Source organism: Microcebus murinus, chromosome 4 (assembly GCF_040939455.1).
Source record: "Microcebus murinus isolate Inina chromosome 4, M.murinus_Inina_mat1.0, whole genome shotgun sequence".
Taxonomy (NCBI): domain Eukaryota; kingdom Metazoa; phylum Chordata; class Mammalia; order Primates; family Cheirogaleidae; genus Microcebus; species Microcebus murinus.
In genome coordinates this window covers 18,619,537-18,635,655 of record NC_134107.1, presented here as the reverse complement: position 1 = coordinate 18,635,655, position 16,119 = coordinate 18,619,537, and the positions used below count along the sequence as shown (strand labels likewise).

Genomic DNA, 16,119 nt, shown 5'->3' with positions numbered 1-16,119 from the left:
AAAGTTTTAGACTAGTTATTTCACTACACTCCCTGTGACGAACTTTTCTGAAACTTAATCCTTAATATTCTAGTACCCATGCCTCTCTGTTTCAAACTAAAGCTGGCCAGCTAGTAGCACTTGAAAATTGCAGGCATCAGTTAGAGCATCAGTTTATTTACTGCCCAACTCCAGACAGTTCTGAGAGTGAATAGGGAGGATAAAATTAAATATTCTCATATTATACAACCTATATTTTAAAGCAAGTTTCAGAAGAAAAATAGCATGGTACAACAAATATATATTTATATTTAAATTTAAACATTAAAATTTTCATAACAAATGATTATTCATAGTACATGTATTTTAGTTATTTTCAAAGATATATTTACATCTTCTATAATGTAAATATTGTTTTTCAGTAGTGTTTTATTTTTACAACAATATTATTGAGGCATAATAAAATAAAAATTTCCACAAAATAAAGCGTGTGCTTTAAAATATTTTCAATGAGATTTAAAATTCAATGAGATGACAGATATATTCACTTGTGAAACCAACACCACAATTAAGGTATAGACCATTTACATTATTGGGAAACATTTCCTCTTGCAATTTTTTGATATATCCTCCTGCCACCCTTAACCCCAGAAAACCACTAATCTGATTTCTGTATTATAGATCATTCATAATTAATATAACGTACTCTTTTAAGGGTGGAGTTTTTCCCTCAGTATAAATATCTAAATAACATCTATGTTGAATACACCAATAATTCATTCATTGTCTTTGCAGAATTTAATGCCAATGGATAAATATGCCTTAATTTGTTTATTCATTCATCTTTTGATGGGATTTTGGTTGTTTCTAAGTATTGGTTATTACAAATGTAGCTGCTGTGTATATTAGTAAACGAGTTTTAGATTCAACATATAGTTTCATTTATATGGATTCATATGTAGGAATAGAATGTTTGGGTCCTATTATAGGTATATGTTTAAGTTTTAAGAAACTATCAAAATGTTTCCCTAAGTGCTTATACCATTTTACATTTCCCCCCAACATTATATGAGAGTAACAATACTTCTACACTTTTGCCAAACTTGGTATTATTAGAATTTTCAATTTTTGCCATTGTAACGAGGGGGTATGGTATCTCATTACTGTTTTGATTCATATGTCTCTGATGACTAGAATTGTTTTACATATTTTTATGTGCTTATTGAGTATATTTTTGGTGAAGTGTTCAATCAATTTACCCATTTATTACTTGTCTACTTTCTACTGGATAACAAGTATACTAAAGTATTCTGAACACAAATCTTTCGTCAGAAATATGTATGAGGCATATTTTCTACCATTCTCCTGTTTGCTTTTTCATTTTATTAACACCATCTTTTTAAGGAAAGGAGACACTAATTTTGGTTTAATCCACAGAAGCATACTATCTGTGTTTTCCTCCTCTCCTCTCCTCTCCTCTCCTCTCCTCTCCTCTCCTCTCCTCTCCTCTCCTCTCCTCTCCTCTCCTCTCCTCTCCTCTCCTCTCCTCTCCTCTCCTCTCCTCCCCTCTCCTCCTTCACTTTTTAGAATATTACAGGGGTACAAACACTTTGGTTACATACATTGCCTTTGAACCACCCAAGTCAGAGCTACAAGCTTGCCCAACCCCTGGACATCATGTGTCATACCATTAGGTGTGAATTTACCCTCCTCGCCTCCCCACTCCCACCTGCCAGCAGCCTGTGAATGTTGCTTCCATATGTGCACATAAGTGTTAATCAATTAGGACCAATTTAATAGTGAGTACATGTTGTGCTTGTTTTTCCATTCTTGTGATATTTAGAAGAATGGGCTCCAGTTACATCCAGCATAGTACAAGGGGTATTACTTCACCATTTTTATGAGTGAGTAGTACTCCATGTTATACATATACCATATTTTGTTAATCCACTCATGTATTGAAGGGCACTTGCATCACAATTACATCTTTGTAATTGTGAATTGTACTGCTATGAACATCCAAGTGTGATGTCTTTTTTATAGAATGTCTTTTATTTTTCCCTCTAAGTAGATACCCTGTAATGAAACTGCTTTAGTTCTAAACTGCTTAAAGTAAACTGCTTTAGTTCTTTGAGGTATCACCATATTAATTTCCATAGAGGTGGTACTAGTTTGCAGTTCCACCAGCAGTATAAGAATGTTCCCATTTCTCCATATCCATGCAACATTTGTTGTTTGGGGACTTTTTGATAAGAAATAGTTATTCTTCCTATATCACAAAAATTTTCTGTTGTGATGTTTTTCTAGACCATATGATACTTCAGGTGCTACATTTATGTCTATGATCCACTTTGAGTTGATGTTTGTATATGATATTAGGTAAGGTTTGATGTTTATTTTACCCTGTGTATTGAGTACATATATGATTCTTCCTGCACTATTTGTTGAAAAGGCTTTCCATTTTCCGGGGATTATACTAGCATCTTTGTCAAAACTCAGCTTGCAATACACATATGTATGATTTTCTGGACTCTCCATTGTGTCCCACTGTTCTACATATTTATCATTTCACAATTACCCACTGCTTTCTTACAGTAAATTTATAGTAAGTTTTGAAGACAAGTGTGTCCTTCTCCTAAATGTGCTATTCTTTTATGAAAGTTGCTTTGTCTCTCTTTGGTCCCTTGCATTTTTATACAAATTTTAGAGTAGGTTTGTCAATTAATATAAAATGCATACTGGAATTTTCTACTGGAATTCAAATAATTGTATGTATGGGTCAATCTGTGCAGAAATTAGTTTAACAATATTGAATATTGCAATCCATGAAGATTATAGAAATTTCCACTTACCTCCAATTTCTCTCAGTAATATGTTTTATATGTTTAATTATAATTAAATAATATAATTAATTAATTATTTTATTTTATTTGCTCTTGTTTCATTGCACTGGCTAGGACCCCCTTTACAGGATAGTATGCATTCTTTTTTTTAATTGATACATAATAGTTGTACATATTTATGGGGTACATGTGATATTTTGATACATGCATACAATGTGTAATGATCAAATTGGGGTAATTGGGATATTTGTCATCTCAAACAATTATCATAATTGTGTGTTGGAAACATCCCAAAGCTTCTTTTCTAGTTATTTTGAAATATACAAATATATTTCAAATATATTTCAAAAATATATTTGAAATATACAAAAATATTCAAATATATTTTGAAATGTATTATTGTTAACTATAGTCACTCTACTGTGCTATCAAAGATCAAAACTTATTATTGTTCCTAATTGCAATTTGTACCTGTTAACCAAACTCTCCCCTTACCCCATTTTCTCTCTCCCCTTCTCAGCCTCTGGTAACCATCATTCTGCTTTCTACTTTCCTGAGATCACTTATTTTAGCCCCCACATATGGGTGAGAACATGTGATACTTGTCTCTGTCCCTGGCTTATTTCATTTAACCTAATGACCTCTAGTTCTATTCATGTTTCTGCAAATGACAGGATTTCATTCTTTTTATGACCAAATAGTATTCCATTGTGTGTGTGTATATATGTACACAACACATTTTCTTTATCCATTGATGGTCACTAGGGTTGATTTCTTATCTTTCTTTTGGGTATATGCCAGAATTGGCATAACTGGCCCATATGGTAGTAATATTCTTTAGGGAAATGTCTGTTCAGATATTTTCCCTATTTTTAATTGGACTATTTGTGAGGGGTTTTTTGTTGTTGTTGTTGTTGTTGTTGTTTCTTGCTATTGAGTTGTTTGTGTTCCTTATATATTCTGGCTATTAATCCCTCATTAAATCGATAATTTGGAAATATTTCCTCCCAATATCTAGGTTCTATCTTTACTTTGTTGATTCTTTCCTTTGCTATGCAGAAACTTTTTAGCTTGATATAATCTCTTTTGTTTATATTTGGTTTTGTTGCTTGTGATTTTGAGGACTTATTCAAAAAAATCTTTGCCCAGGGCATTTCCCCAATGTTTTCTTCAAGTAGTTTCATAGCCCAGGACTTTCATTTAAATCTTTAATCCATTTGTAGTTGATTTTTGTATATGGTAAGAAATAGGATACTAGTTTAATTCTTATTCATATAGTTATCCAGTTTCCCCAGTACCATTTATTTAAGACATTATCTTGTCCTCTGATGAATGTTATTGGTGTCTCTATTGAAAATCACTTAGCTGTAAATACAGGAATTTATTTCTGGCTTCTCTAATCTGTTCCATTGGTTTATATGTCTGCTTTTATGTCAGTACAATGCTATTTTGGTTACAATAATCTTATAGTATAATTTGAAGACATGTAGGATGATACCTCCAGCTTTGTTCTTTTTGCTTTGACTATTTAGGGTCTTCTGTGATTTCATACAGATTTTAGGATTGTTCTTTCTATTAATATTTCTGTGAAGATTGCATTGCTATCTTGGTAGGCATTGCATTGAATCTGCATATCACTTTAAATAGTAAGAATATTATAAGAATATTAATTAACCCATGATCATAGGATATTGTTCTTATTATATTTAATTTCTTTCATTAGTGCAGGGCAGGCATCATTGTTTTGTCCTGTCTCTATTTTGTTCTGAATCTTAATTCATATCTATTGCTGTGCTTTTAAAAATACCCCAAAATTAATGTCTTAAGATAATCACAATTTATTTGTGCATGATTCTGACCCTCATCAATTTCCTCTGCATTCCACTGGGTTGGCTGGTGTGTGTTCAGTATTTTTTGCAAAAAACATTTATGAAATATTTTTATTATTATATTTCTCTTTCTTCTATACTTTTTCTATTCCCAATCATTTCCTTTAGATTATTATTGGTCCCATAAGTATTTATCTGAAATTCTTGGTGATTCATTCATTTTCTGCTTTGCTTTTGGCCAAAGTAGATTTTACTTCTTAGGTTTGTTATCTGGGGTATTAACACATGTGCATTCTAACTGTATGTATCCAGTTAGAAAGTTGCATTGCACTTTCTACTAGGAATTATGTATGTTCGTGTAAATGTGAGTAGAGCTAAATTCCCTCACTTCTAGGCAAAAAGCTATAAAAGGAGTTGCATGCCCCATCATGTTTTTTAACCATAAGTCCTGATGACAGGTCATCATAGGCGTGTTCCTGTTGTTCCACATCCTTTACACATATGGTATGGTCAGTCTTTTAAAGTTTTTTGTCATTCCATTTTAATTTGTATTTTGATGGTTATTAATCTTGTATATATGTGTGTGTGTGTATATATATATATATATTTCTTTCCTCGACATTTATATTATCCTCTCGTGCAATGTCTTCAAGTTTTACTTCGATTTTTCTCCTGAGGTTTCTTTTTGATTTGGAACATTTCTTCATATATGGTGAAATCAAAACACCAGAAATAAAATTGGAAAATTTCACTCTCAATAACTTTCTTTGGATGAAGAGTAGTTCTAAATCAATAGAATTCAACTTGCCAATGCTTTCCTCTATGGCTAATAATTTTATTAAAAATGTTTTTCTCATACCATGATCATGAATAAAATATGCATTATCTTCAAAAAAGTTTAAATATCTGTATTACATTTCATATTTAGATTTAAAAATTATCTGAGTTTTTTAATGAATTATATGAAATGAAGATCAAGTGTTTTTTTTCTTTATATATTTATATCCAATTAAGTTAGGAGAATTTATTAAGAGACCACCATTTCTATTCTATTCTGTAGTGTTACTTTTTCAAATCCAAGTGTATGCATGTCCTGGGTGATGTTGGACTCTCTATTATGTGTCATTGGACCCTATATCTATTGTTGAATTACATCATGGTGTTTGAATTTCTGTAGCATTAAAGTAAGTACAGATGTCCACTACAATAGATTCTCCCACTTTACTTCTCTTCAAGAGCACATTGGCTATTATTGGTTGTTTTTTATTTCCATAAGAATTTGAGAAGCAGCCTGCCAAATAACACACATACAGACACATACACACACACACACAATTTTATCCTATTTCTTTAAATTTATGACTTATTAATATATCATGAGAATTTATATATTATCAATATCGAGTTTTCCATAACATTTTCCATAACATGAACATGTTATAGAAATCCATTTATTTACTTCCTCAAGTTATTTCATAATTTTTAAGTAGACTTTCTATACATTTGTATTAGAATTATTCTTAAATATTTGATAATTTGATCCTATTTCACATAGTATTTTTAATATTGTATTTGGTTGGCTTGTTTTATATGGAATAAAATTGATATATTTTTATTGACTCTATACCCAACAAAAATGTTAAATTCACTTATTGACTCTAATAATTTAACAGTAGATTCTGTTATATTTTCTATAGTGCATATATATAAATATATATAAATAAAATCAATCAAAGCCAATAATCAGAATTATTTCTTTCCAATTCTTATAATGTTTTTCTTATTTATTTATTTATTTTCTTTTTTTCAATCCCATTCACTCTGAGGAAGAATTCTTATCATTTTTGTTATATATTTTTACATGCAGAATCTAGTATCTCTAGTAAAATTACTAATGAAAAAAGTGAGTGCATACCTTTTTTGGCCCTAATTACAGAAAGATATATCTCAACATTTCCTTCTTAATTATGATATTTACTAGCCCATATTACAAAGCACACCTCGTTATTACTGCCACTTGTATGTGCTTTTGGTGGTTCCTGGGATTCCTTGGCTTGTGGCTGCATAACTCCAATCTCTGCTTTTATTTTCACATGACTTTCTCCTGTGTCTGTGCATGTGTTGCCTAAACTTCCCCTGCATGCCTGTCTCTTATAAGGACATTTGTCATTGGATTTAGGCCCCGACCTAACCCAGGATAATCTCTTTTCCAAATCCTTAATTATACCTTCACATGTCATTTCAATATTAGGTTACATTTGCAGGTTCTGGGTGAACATACCTTTTGGGAGGGCACAAGGTAACCCACAGTACATTAGTATAGATGGGTATGTTGAAAAATCAGAACCTTGAAAAAATAGGCAGGTATTACTAAAGCAAGAGCTGAAGCTATAAGGAGAGAACAAAAATGTTATCAGATAATAGTGAGATCTGGGACAATAGAAGAGGGGACATCCATCTGAATTTAGTGAAGGGACTGGGACAGAAACAAGAGATAGAAGCTAAAGAATAACCCAAGTTATCTCTATTTCCCTACTTCTACTGTCTTAACTATTGTGATTTTGCTAATTGACTAAATCCAACCACAGTATCAGAGAAGGGCAGAAAATACATCTGAAGGAATGGAAAGGATAACACCCGCCCTAAGGATGACCTTAATATCTGGTTATACAACACCCTCAAATATCTTCCCTTGCGATGTTTGATGAATCTCTTAACTCACTAGTTCAGCATGAGAGGAAAGATTGGTCTTCAAAATTAAATCATTGCAGTTGATTTAATTTGTGCTTTGATTACACAGAAGCCCTTTACTAAATTCTATGAAACAAAGTTCCCTTGATAAAATGTAATGTTATTACCAAACACATTTAGAAATTTAGAAATAAACTAGATTTTTGGGGGGTTGTTTTATCTACATGACAAGCAGGTATGCAAATATTTTTGTATGTTCAAGTCTTTAACTCATGTTAATAACTTAGTAAATTTCTCAGTGCTATCATGACGCCTTTATTCCTCAGATGATATACATTGGGATTCAATATTGGGGAACTAATGGTGTAAGGAGATCAATTTCCTGATTTCTTCAATTTGATGTTGTTTGGCTTGTAAATAAGCAATAATATAATAATTTAAAAACAAATTTGAAAAACAAAATGCTATGCTTAACATATATGTCTGTAGTTAGATTTAATCATAAATATAAAAACTTACTTAAATAGAATTATAACTCTTACTACATATTGATATATTTTAGTTTCTTTCCGAAGTATATTTGCTCTATTTCAATGGCATTATTATTTTAAATATAGAGTTTTTCTTATATTAGCAACATAATAAAGCATAAGTTATATAAAATAAAGAATACTCTTTGAAATATATTTAATGAGTTTCAAAATTCTATGATTTCTTACAGAAATATATACTTGTGAAACCATAGCCAGAATAAAGATTCAAAACATTTACATCATCAACAAAAGTTTTTTTAGTGTTACATCAATGATTGAAAAATAGATGTGAAGATCTTCTACCTGGATTATAAAATAATCTGTTTCATTATTTCAAATTTTACTTCCTAAATTTTGGGTCTCTGATTCTGGATGCTTATGAATTTATATTTATGTATTCCTAATGAATTACTTCTCTCATCTCTATAAAATATACTTCTTTAACTTTGGTAATACATTTTATCTTAAAGCCTGCTTTTTCCCATATTATAATAGTCATTCCAGCTTCTTATGCTTATGGTGTGCATGATATGTTTGTTTACTATCATTTATTTTTAATTATTTATATATTTTAATTATAAGTGTGTCTCATATAGATAGCATATATTAATATTTGAATCTTGCTTTGCAATCTGTTCTCTACTTTTCAATTATACTATTTAACTGAATTAAATTAACATTCAGCGTAGTCATTGGTGTGTTTAGATTTATCAGTAATATTTATTCAACCTTTTAAAAAAATCTTCTAAATAACACAATGAAATATATAAACACAAAAATAAACACAATAAATTACATAATAAACACAATAAATCTAATAAACACAAAAAATTTTGTGTATTTTGATACATTTTTTCCCCTTTCCAGTATTCCTTTGGACTATTTAATAGTTTTGAAGTTCTATTTTATTTTATTTCTTGGAATTTTAGTAGTTCCTCTAGAGAACAGAATATACTTTTTAACACCATATGATTTATGTGAGTTTAATATGTACCACTTTATTTAAAATGTAGAAAATTTCAAACCAAATGAGTCTCTTCAACACTCCCTCATTATCCTTTATGCAATGTCTACGTAAGTCTTAGATTTTCATACATTATAATCCCCCAAAATATAAAAAAAAAATTTGCTTTAAAAACTTATATATATTTTAAAGAAAATTAAAGAAAATATAATATTTAATGTTTACCTATACATTTACCAGGGTTCATGCTTTTTATTTTTTTCTGAAGATATATATTTTTGTCTGGTATCCTCTTCCGCCTGAAGAACTTTTTTTTTTCCTTGTAGGTTAGGTCCGTTAGTAATGGATTCTCTTAGTTTTCTTTTACTGAAAGTTTCTGTATTTTAAATTCAATTTCAATACTTATTTATTTTTCAAACAATATCATTAATGTATAACTGAAACATAACCAAGAACAGGCATTCAAAGCCTGAGATTTGAAAAGCTGGCATATGAATGTATCAGTAAAATATCTATCACATCCAGAAATTTCGTCAAGCACCCTCTCCCTCTATTACAAACAACTAAACAAAATTGGAATTTAGCACCATTGTGGCCAAAAAACATATTCTGTATTATTTATTTAAAGTATTGAGATATTTTTATTCTTCAGCTTTTGGTTTATCATGGTGAACACTTAAAAATTCTTAGAAAGAATACATAATGTTGTTTTGTTCAGTATTGTAGATACATGCATTTTTATTCACCCTTTCAATATCTGACAGTATACATACTCCTTCCCTTTGTATTATTACTGATGATATTTTTGTTGTTAATTTTGATCTCTGTTTTGGCACAGAACCTTTTATTTTGAACCAAAGAGTTTAATTTTATGAAATAAATTTTTAGATATGCAAAGAATTAAAAAAAAAATCTACCACTCAAAGACATTTTAAAACATATCTAAAAGCAAATTCTCCAATATAGAAAGATATAAACAAAATTTAAAAGCTTAAATATAACATGGCTTAAAAATAGTAGAGAATATTGAATAATATGTTAACACGTTAAAAACTCCTCAAATAGCTTATGGTATTGTAAGTCTGTTTAAATTTAATTTTGTTATTATACAGTTTGGATATGAGCTGTGGCCTCTTTCTATGTGCTTTCTCATAATCCAGGAGTTTAGTCTGAGCTTTTTGACACAGTAGTAGAAAGTTTACAAAGTAAGACGTGACCGTCCTAATGCCAAAGGACTAATTCATGCTTGTTAATGTTCTGTTGACCAAAGCTAATTACATGGCTAAACCAAGGGTCAATATGGGAGAGGACAACAAAAAAGGTGTCAACACAAGAAACAATGATTGAGGTTATTACCACATAGGTGTAGGCTCTTTTTTCTTTTTCTTTTTATAGATAGGGTCTCACTCTAGCTCAGGCTGGTCTCAAACTCCTGAGCTCAAGCGATCCTCCCTCCTCCGCCTTCCAGAGTATTAGGATTACAGGCGTGAGCTACCGCCCATATCCTAGCATGGTCTTTTTAATGACCACATAATTGTCTATTGTATGTATGTGCTGTAATTACTAAAAGAATTCTCAGAATGTGCATTTATTTATGCCTTTTTCTTAGACACATAGTGCTACTATAAACATATTATACAATTATTATTTGTATTAACCATTTTGTACATACTCTTGTGCATTTAGGTTTTTATTTCTATTAGATAATTATTTGGTAATGGATATGTAGTATCTAAGAATGCTTGTTTCTTCAGAAAGACTTCAAAAAAGGAATGGAAAATGTCATGAATTCAATGACGAGATACTCTCTATATAACATCACCTTTTATAGTTACATGTCCCAATTTAGAGCTTATGGTGAGAGGGAAGATTGATCCTTAAAATACAGCATTGCTAAATAAATTAATACAGTTGTCACAACTCTAAGGACATAAAGGTTCACTAAAAGAAAATTAAATCAAATGAATCTTCATAAAAATTAAATACGACAAACAATAAATTCTGTTAACTTCAATTGCCACACAGTCCTAACAGCTTGGGAAGCACTTTCCTCAGGGCCTCTGTAACATCTTTGTTCCGCAGACTGTATATTAGAGGGTTAAACATTGGGGTCAAAATGGTGTAGAAAAGAGAGAGCAGTTTGTCTATTCCCACATATTGATTGGATTTGGGTTTCAAATAGGTGATAGTGGCTGATCCATAGAATAAAACGACAACTATGAGGTGGGACGAACAAGTGGAAAAGGCTTTGGTCCGTCCTGTGTTTGATGGCAACTTCAGGATGGTTGAGATGATCCTGCTATAGGACCCAAGAATCAACACAAAGGGAACTGTCACAAATAGTATATTAAATATGTAGATGAACATCTCATTCACAAAGATGTCTCCACAGGCCAGCTTGAGCACTGGGGGAATGTCACAGATGAAGTGGTTGACTTGGTTAGATCCACAAAAAGGCAGAGAAAAAATTTGGTATGTTTGCCCTATGGCCACTGGAATTCCACTGATCCAGCAACCAGCTACTAACTGGATACAGGCTTTGTGGTTCATGATTAAAGGATAATGCAGAGGGTTACAAATGGCAACATAGCGGTCATACGCCATCACGGCCAGAAGGAAACACTCTACGGCTCCCAGCGTGAGGAAAAAACACATCTGTGCAGCACAGACAAAAAAAGAAATATTTCCTTTGAGGGTCCAAAGATCCATGAGCATTCGAGGAAGAGTGATAGTCACATAACACATTTCTAGGAAAGAAAAATTGCTGAGGAAAAAATACATGGAAGTCTGAAGAGTAGGATTGACTCTTATTATTAGAATTATGATGCCATTTCCCAGTAGAATAATCACATAGATGAGTAAGAATAGACCAAAAAGAAGCCAGTGAAATTTGGGAATATCAGAAAAGCCCAGGAGAATAAATTCTATTATTGTAGTAAGATTTGTTTCTGTAATTTTCAATTCACTTTCTATCTGTGGAGTTACATTTCTTGGCTGCATTTTTGTCTTTAATGATTGGACTGAGACATAGGTTTTGATTTTTAAATTTGTCAGTTTCTTTCTAACATTTGTATTCTGTGATACTGGGAAATTTTATGTGAACCAGAAGCATTGAACACATCTGCAGAAAAAGAAAATCAATTTAATCAATTAAATGCTTGAGCAATTGATTTATAATGATAGATTTTCACTCTAATTGTACCAATAAGATACATATAGCTACACAATTTTAATTAACTTACAATACCAGAAGGGATAATGCAGATGAGCTTTTCCTTTCAGTCTGATTTGTTTAACCCTAGAATTTGCTCAAACCACCTCCCTTTTTAGAAAGACTCCACTCTTTCCAAATATGTTATTCCTTTAAATCTCAAATATTTCCTTGAGATCTTGCCTATTTCCTTTTTGTTCTACTTTGTACAAAGAATTTGAATCCTTCACATTATACTCAAACAGGACTTGGTTTTCCCATTTGTTTGTCATTGAGGGAATAAGGTTTTGCATTTTTGTTTTCTATTCTCATATGATTGTCTTATTTGTTTAAGTGAATGTGTAAGAATTCAGATCAGGCCCCTGTTTTTACAAATTGTCATATCATCTCTTGTATGGTGATAATTGCATTTAATAATTATTAATTCATAACCTCAAGATATATAATCAATGTAATTCAACATATTTGATATTCTATAACCAATTATATTCATATTTATCTCTTTGCTAGGTTTAGAAACCAAGCTTCCCACTCAAAACCTCCCTAAACCACATCTAAGCCTCTTTTTCTATGTTTCTTCCATGATAAAAGCCAGGCTTTAGTTAAAACCAACTTTTTATTTTTCTGATCAGGAGCTGAGGCATCGGAGAAAAATACATTCAATGGAAACACATATGTGTTTGGTCTTATTTAAAATAGTAAACACAGGAAAGTATCATTGGCTCATGCCTGTAATCCTAGCATTCTGGGAGGCAGAGGCAGGAGGATTGCATGAGCTCAGCAATTCCGTACCAGCCTGAGCCAGAGCAAGACCCCGTCTCTACTATACATAGAAAAATGAGCTGGGTGTCAGTCCCAGCTACTCGGGAGGCTGAGACAGGAGGTTCTCTTGAGCCCAGGAGTTTGAGGTTGCCGTGAGCTAGGCTGACACCATGGCACTCTACCCCAGGCAATGGAATGAGACCCTGTGTCCAAAAAAAAAAAAAAAAAAATAGTGAACACAAAGAGAAAACAAGCAATGACTTCTGCTTAAAGTTACTATCAAAATTCCTTAATATGTGTGCTCTATTCATTCTACCACTTTTTATTACAATTATGTTAATATTTCCTCTTCTCAAAGATCTACCTTCACCTTTCCACATGACCTGTCATCTCTATTAACTGAATATATCATCTCACTTTTAATTAAGGAGTCAGAAGAAGTCCACACAAATTTCAATATCCTCTCATTAATTAATTATCTGTCTACATTTACCTAAATAGGCTTTATTTTGTTTGTCTTCCTGGTTCATGCAGATGAAGTGTACCATTGAAGCTTCTTCCTAGGAGTCTAATCTAGTCATCCAACAATAATCCATTTCTTCCCAGCAAAACATTCAGAGTGGTTTATCCATTCCTCTCACAACTGCGTGAATTCTATCAGTCTGTCCTGACTTCCCGTATACTCACAAACATGCTTTGTGGAGGGTAAGAGGAGCCAGGGTGAGAAAGGGGTTGATTTATAACATTTACCTACTTCTAAGACCAAATTTCAAATTCTCCAGACCTTGTATAAACCCAACTGGCTGAAGCATACTGCTCACTGTTCCCAAACCTTCAAAATATGTTTATTCTTTTTATCTACTCTCCTAACTCCTTAAACTCACCGTCTTATTTCCAGGATTATTCTAATAGTCTTGCCCATCCACAATGCATTCTGCACAAAAAACCCAAGGTGAACTTTTATTTTATTTTTTTTAATATCAGCATTTTACAGGGGTACAAATGTTTAGGTTACATATATTGCCTTTGCCCCACCAGAGTCAGAGCTGGAAGCATGTCCAACCCCAGATGGTGCACACCACACTCATTTGGTGTGAATATACCCATCCTCTCCTTCCCCCTCCCACCTTCCCAACACCCGGTGAATATTACTACTATGTTTGTACCTACGTGTTGATCAGTTAATACCAATTTGATGTTGAGTACATGTGGTGCTTGTTTTTCCATTCTTGTGACACTTCACTTAGTAGATTGGACTCCAGCTCTATCCAGTATAATATAAGAGGTACTAAATCACCATTGTTTCCTATGGCTGAGTAGAACTCCATGGTGTACACATCCCACATTTTACTAATCCACTCATGTATTGATGGTCACTTGGGTTGTTTCCATATCTTTGCAATTGTGAATTGTGTAGCTATAAACATTCAAGTGCGGATGTCTTTTATATAGAATGTTTTTGTTTTTTTTTTTTTTCCTTTGGGTAGATGCCTAGTAATGGTATTACTGGATCAAATGGTAGTTCTACTTTTAGCTCTTTGAGATATCTCTTTATTACCTCAGTCAGAGACTGAATACCCAAATTGAACTTTTAAAAGTTGTAAATCTTATCATTTTAATTCTCCAAATTCTATTTTAGTGACTATATTAGTATCATTTAATTATATTGTTCTGGTTTTTCTTAATCATATTTTCTGTTATTTTTGCTTGAAAATAGTTTTATCCCTATTTTTCATTACAAGTAAAGAAATTTTAGTTTAAGAGCAATTTTCTTTAAATGAATAATATAAATATTATAATTATAAACAATAGACAAATTTATTAGGTATATATATATTTCAAATACTTGAAACACATTAGTTAATTTAACATTTTAATTCAGAATGTCAGAAATCTACAGTTTTGACTTAAACAGTGAATGCATTTTCAGAACAAGATATATTCATTATTTTAGATGATTGATATTATTTATTGAGTCTTGACAATGATAGTTCTGAATTAAAAAGTATAGCAAATATTAATAGTTTATATTTACTATTTCAGTTTTGCTGAAGTAACTCCTTTCTCACTGATGGTTTCGTGTATTTTAAATATTTATTTAAATATTTAAAGATGGCATTGTGTAAGATCCATACAATTTTCCAATGCAACCTCAACCTGCTTTCCATATAGCAAGTGCTCTTATAGAGGAAATAGTCACTTCTTCACAATGGGAATATATCTTCTCCCTCCTCAGAACTAAATCACTTAAATGCTTCTGTTTGCAATTATTTTGTTGTATTTTTCCAAACAATTCTCCCAGGCTAACCAAACTTTCCTACAGTCTCTCTATGGAATATAATCTTATACACTCTTACTTTCCCAAAATACAGGCAATGTGCATGGACATCCTAGAGGACACATTCTTGGTTGTCCAATATTACCTGTGGGAAAATATTCTAATTATTTATCTAATGATTTCTTACCTGTCTGATTTTATTTTCAATAAGTCCTCTGAATAGAACTTTTCAGCAGATTGTGTCTCTTGTTAACATCATCTGAATATACTATGCATGTCTTCTCATCTTTAAAGGGTACCAGTTTATTTTGCAAACCTAGGTATTTGTGATTGTGAGTAACTGTTATGAAGACAATGGTAATCCTGTCATACAAAAACTAAGAATACTTTAATCAAATTATTATGTTCTCTCAAATTATAAGAGGCCATGCTTACATAAATTGCTTTTTATGGTTTGAGTCAAAGTTATACGTGTGCCCATCATTCAGATAGTGTGCATTATACCTATTAAGTGTGAATTTACCCATCCCCTTCTCCTGTCACCTACTTGATTCCCAATGAGTTTTATTTCTATACATGCACATAAGTATTGTTCAATTAGTTCCAGTTTAATGCTGAGTACATGTGGTGTTTGTTTTTCCATTCTTATAATACTTAGAAAAAATGATTATCGGTTCCATCCAGGTTAATACAAGAGGTGTTAGTTCAGCATTTTTTTTTTATGGCTGAGTCCTACTGCATGATATACATATACCACATTTTATTAATCCATTCACGTATTGATGGACACTTGGGTTGTTTCCACATCTTTGCAATTGTGAATTGCTGTGCTATAAACATTTGGGTGCAGATGTCTTTTTAATAAAATGACCTTTTTTTCCTTTGGATAAATACCTGTTAGTGGGATTACTGGATCAAATGGTAGGTCTACTTTTAGTTCTTTGAGTTATCTCCATACTAATTTTCATAGAGGTTGTACTAATTTGATTCCCACCAGCAGTGTATGAGTGTTTCTATCTTTCCACATCC

General features: G+C 31.8%; 1 protein-coding gene across 1 annotated transcript; it reads right to left on the bottom strand.

The window, feature by feature from the left end:
• Positions 1-10,849: 10,849 nt before the first annotated feature.
• LOC105861277 (olfactory receptor 10AG1-like) lies at positions 10,850-11,839 on the bottom strand. Its single transcript, XM_012746668.2, has one exon. The coding sequence runs from the start codon at positions 11,837-11,839 to the stop codon at positions 10,850-10,852; it is 990 nt and encodes a 329-aa protein (XP_012602122.2).
• Positions 11,840-16,119: the final 4,280 nt, after the last annotated feature.

What these genes read in the sequence shown, in the direction of transcription:
- LOC105861277 (XM_012746668.2), bottom strand. Translation starts at nt 11,839, where the DNA reads ATGCAGCCAAGAAATGTAACTCCACAGATAGAAAGTGAATTGAAAATT.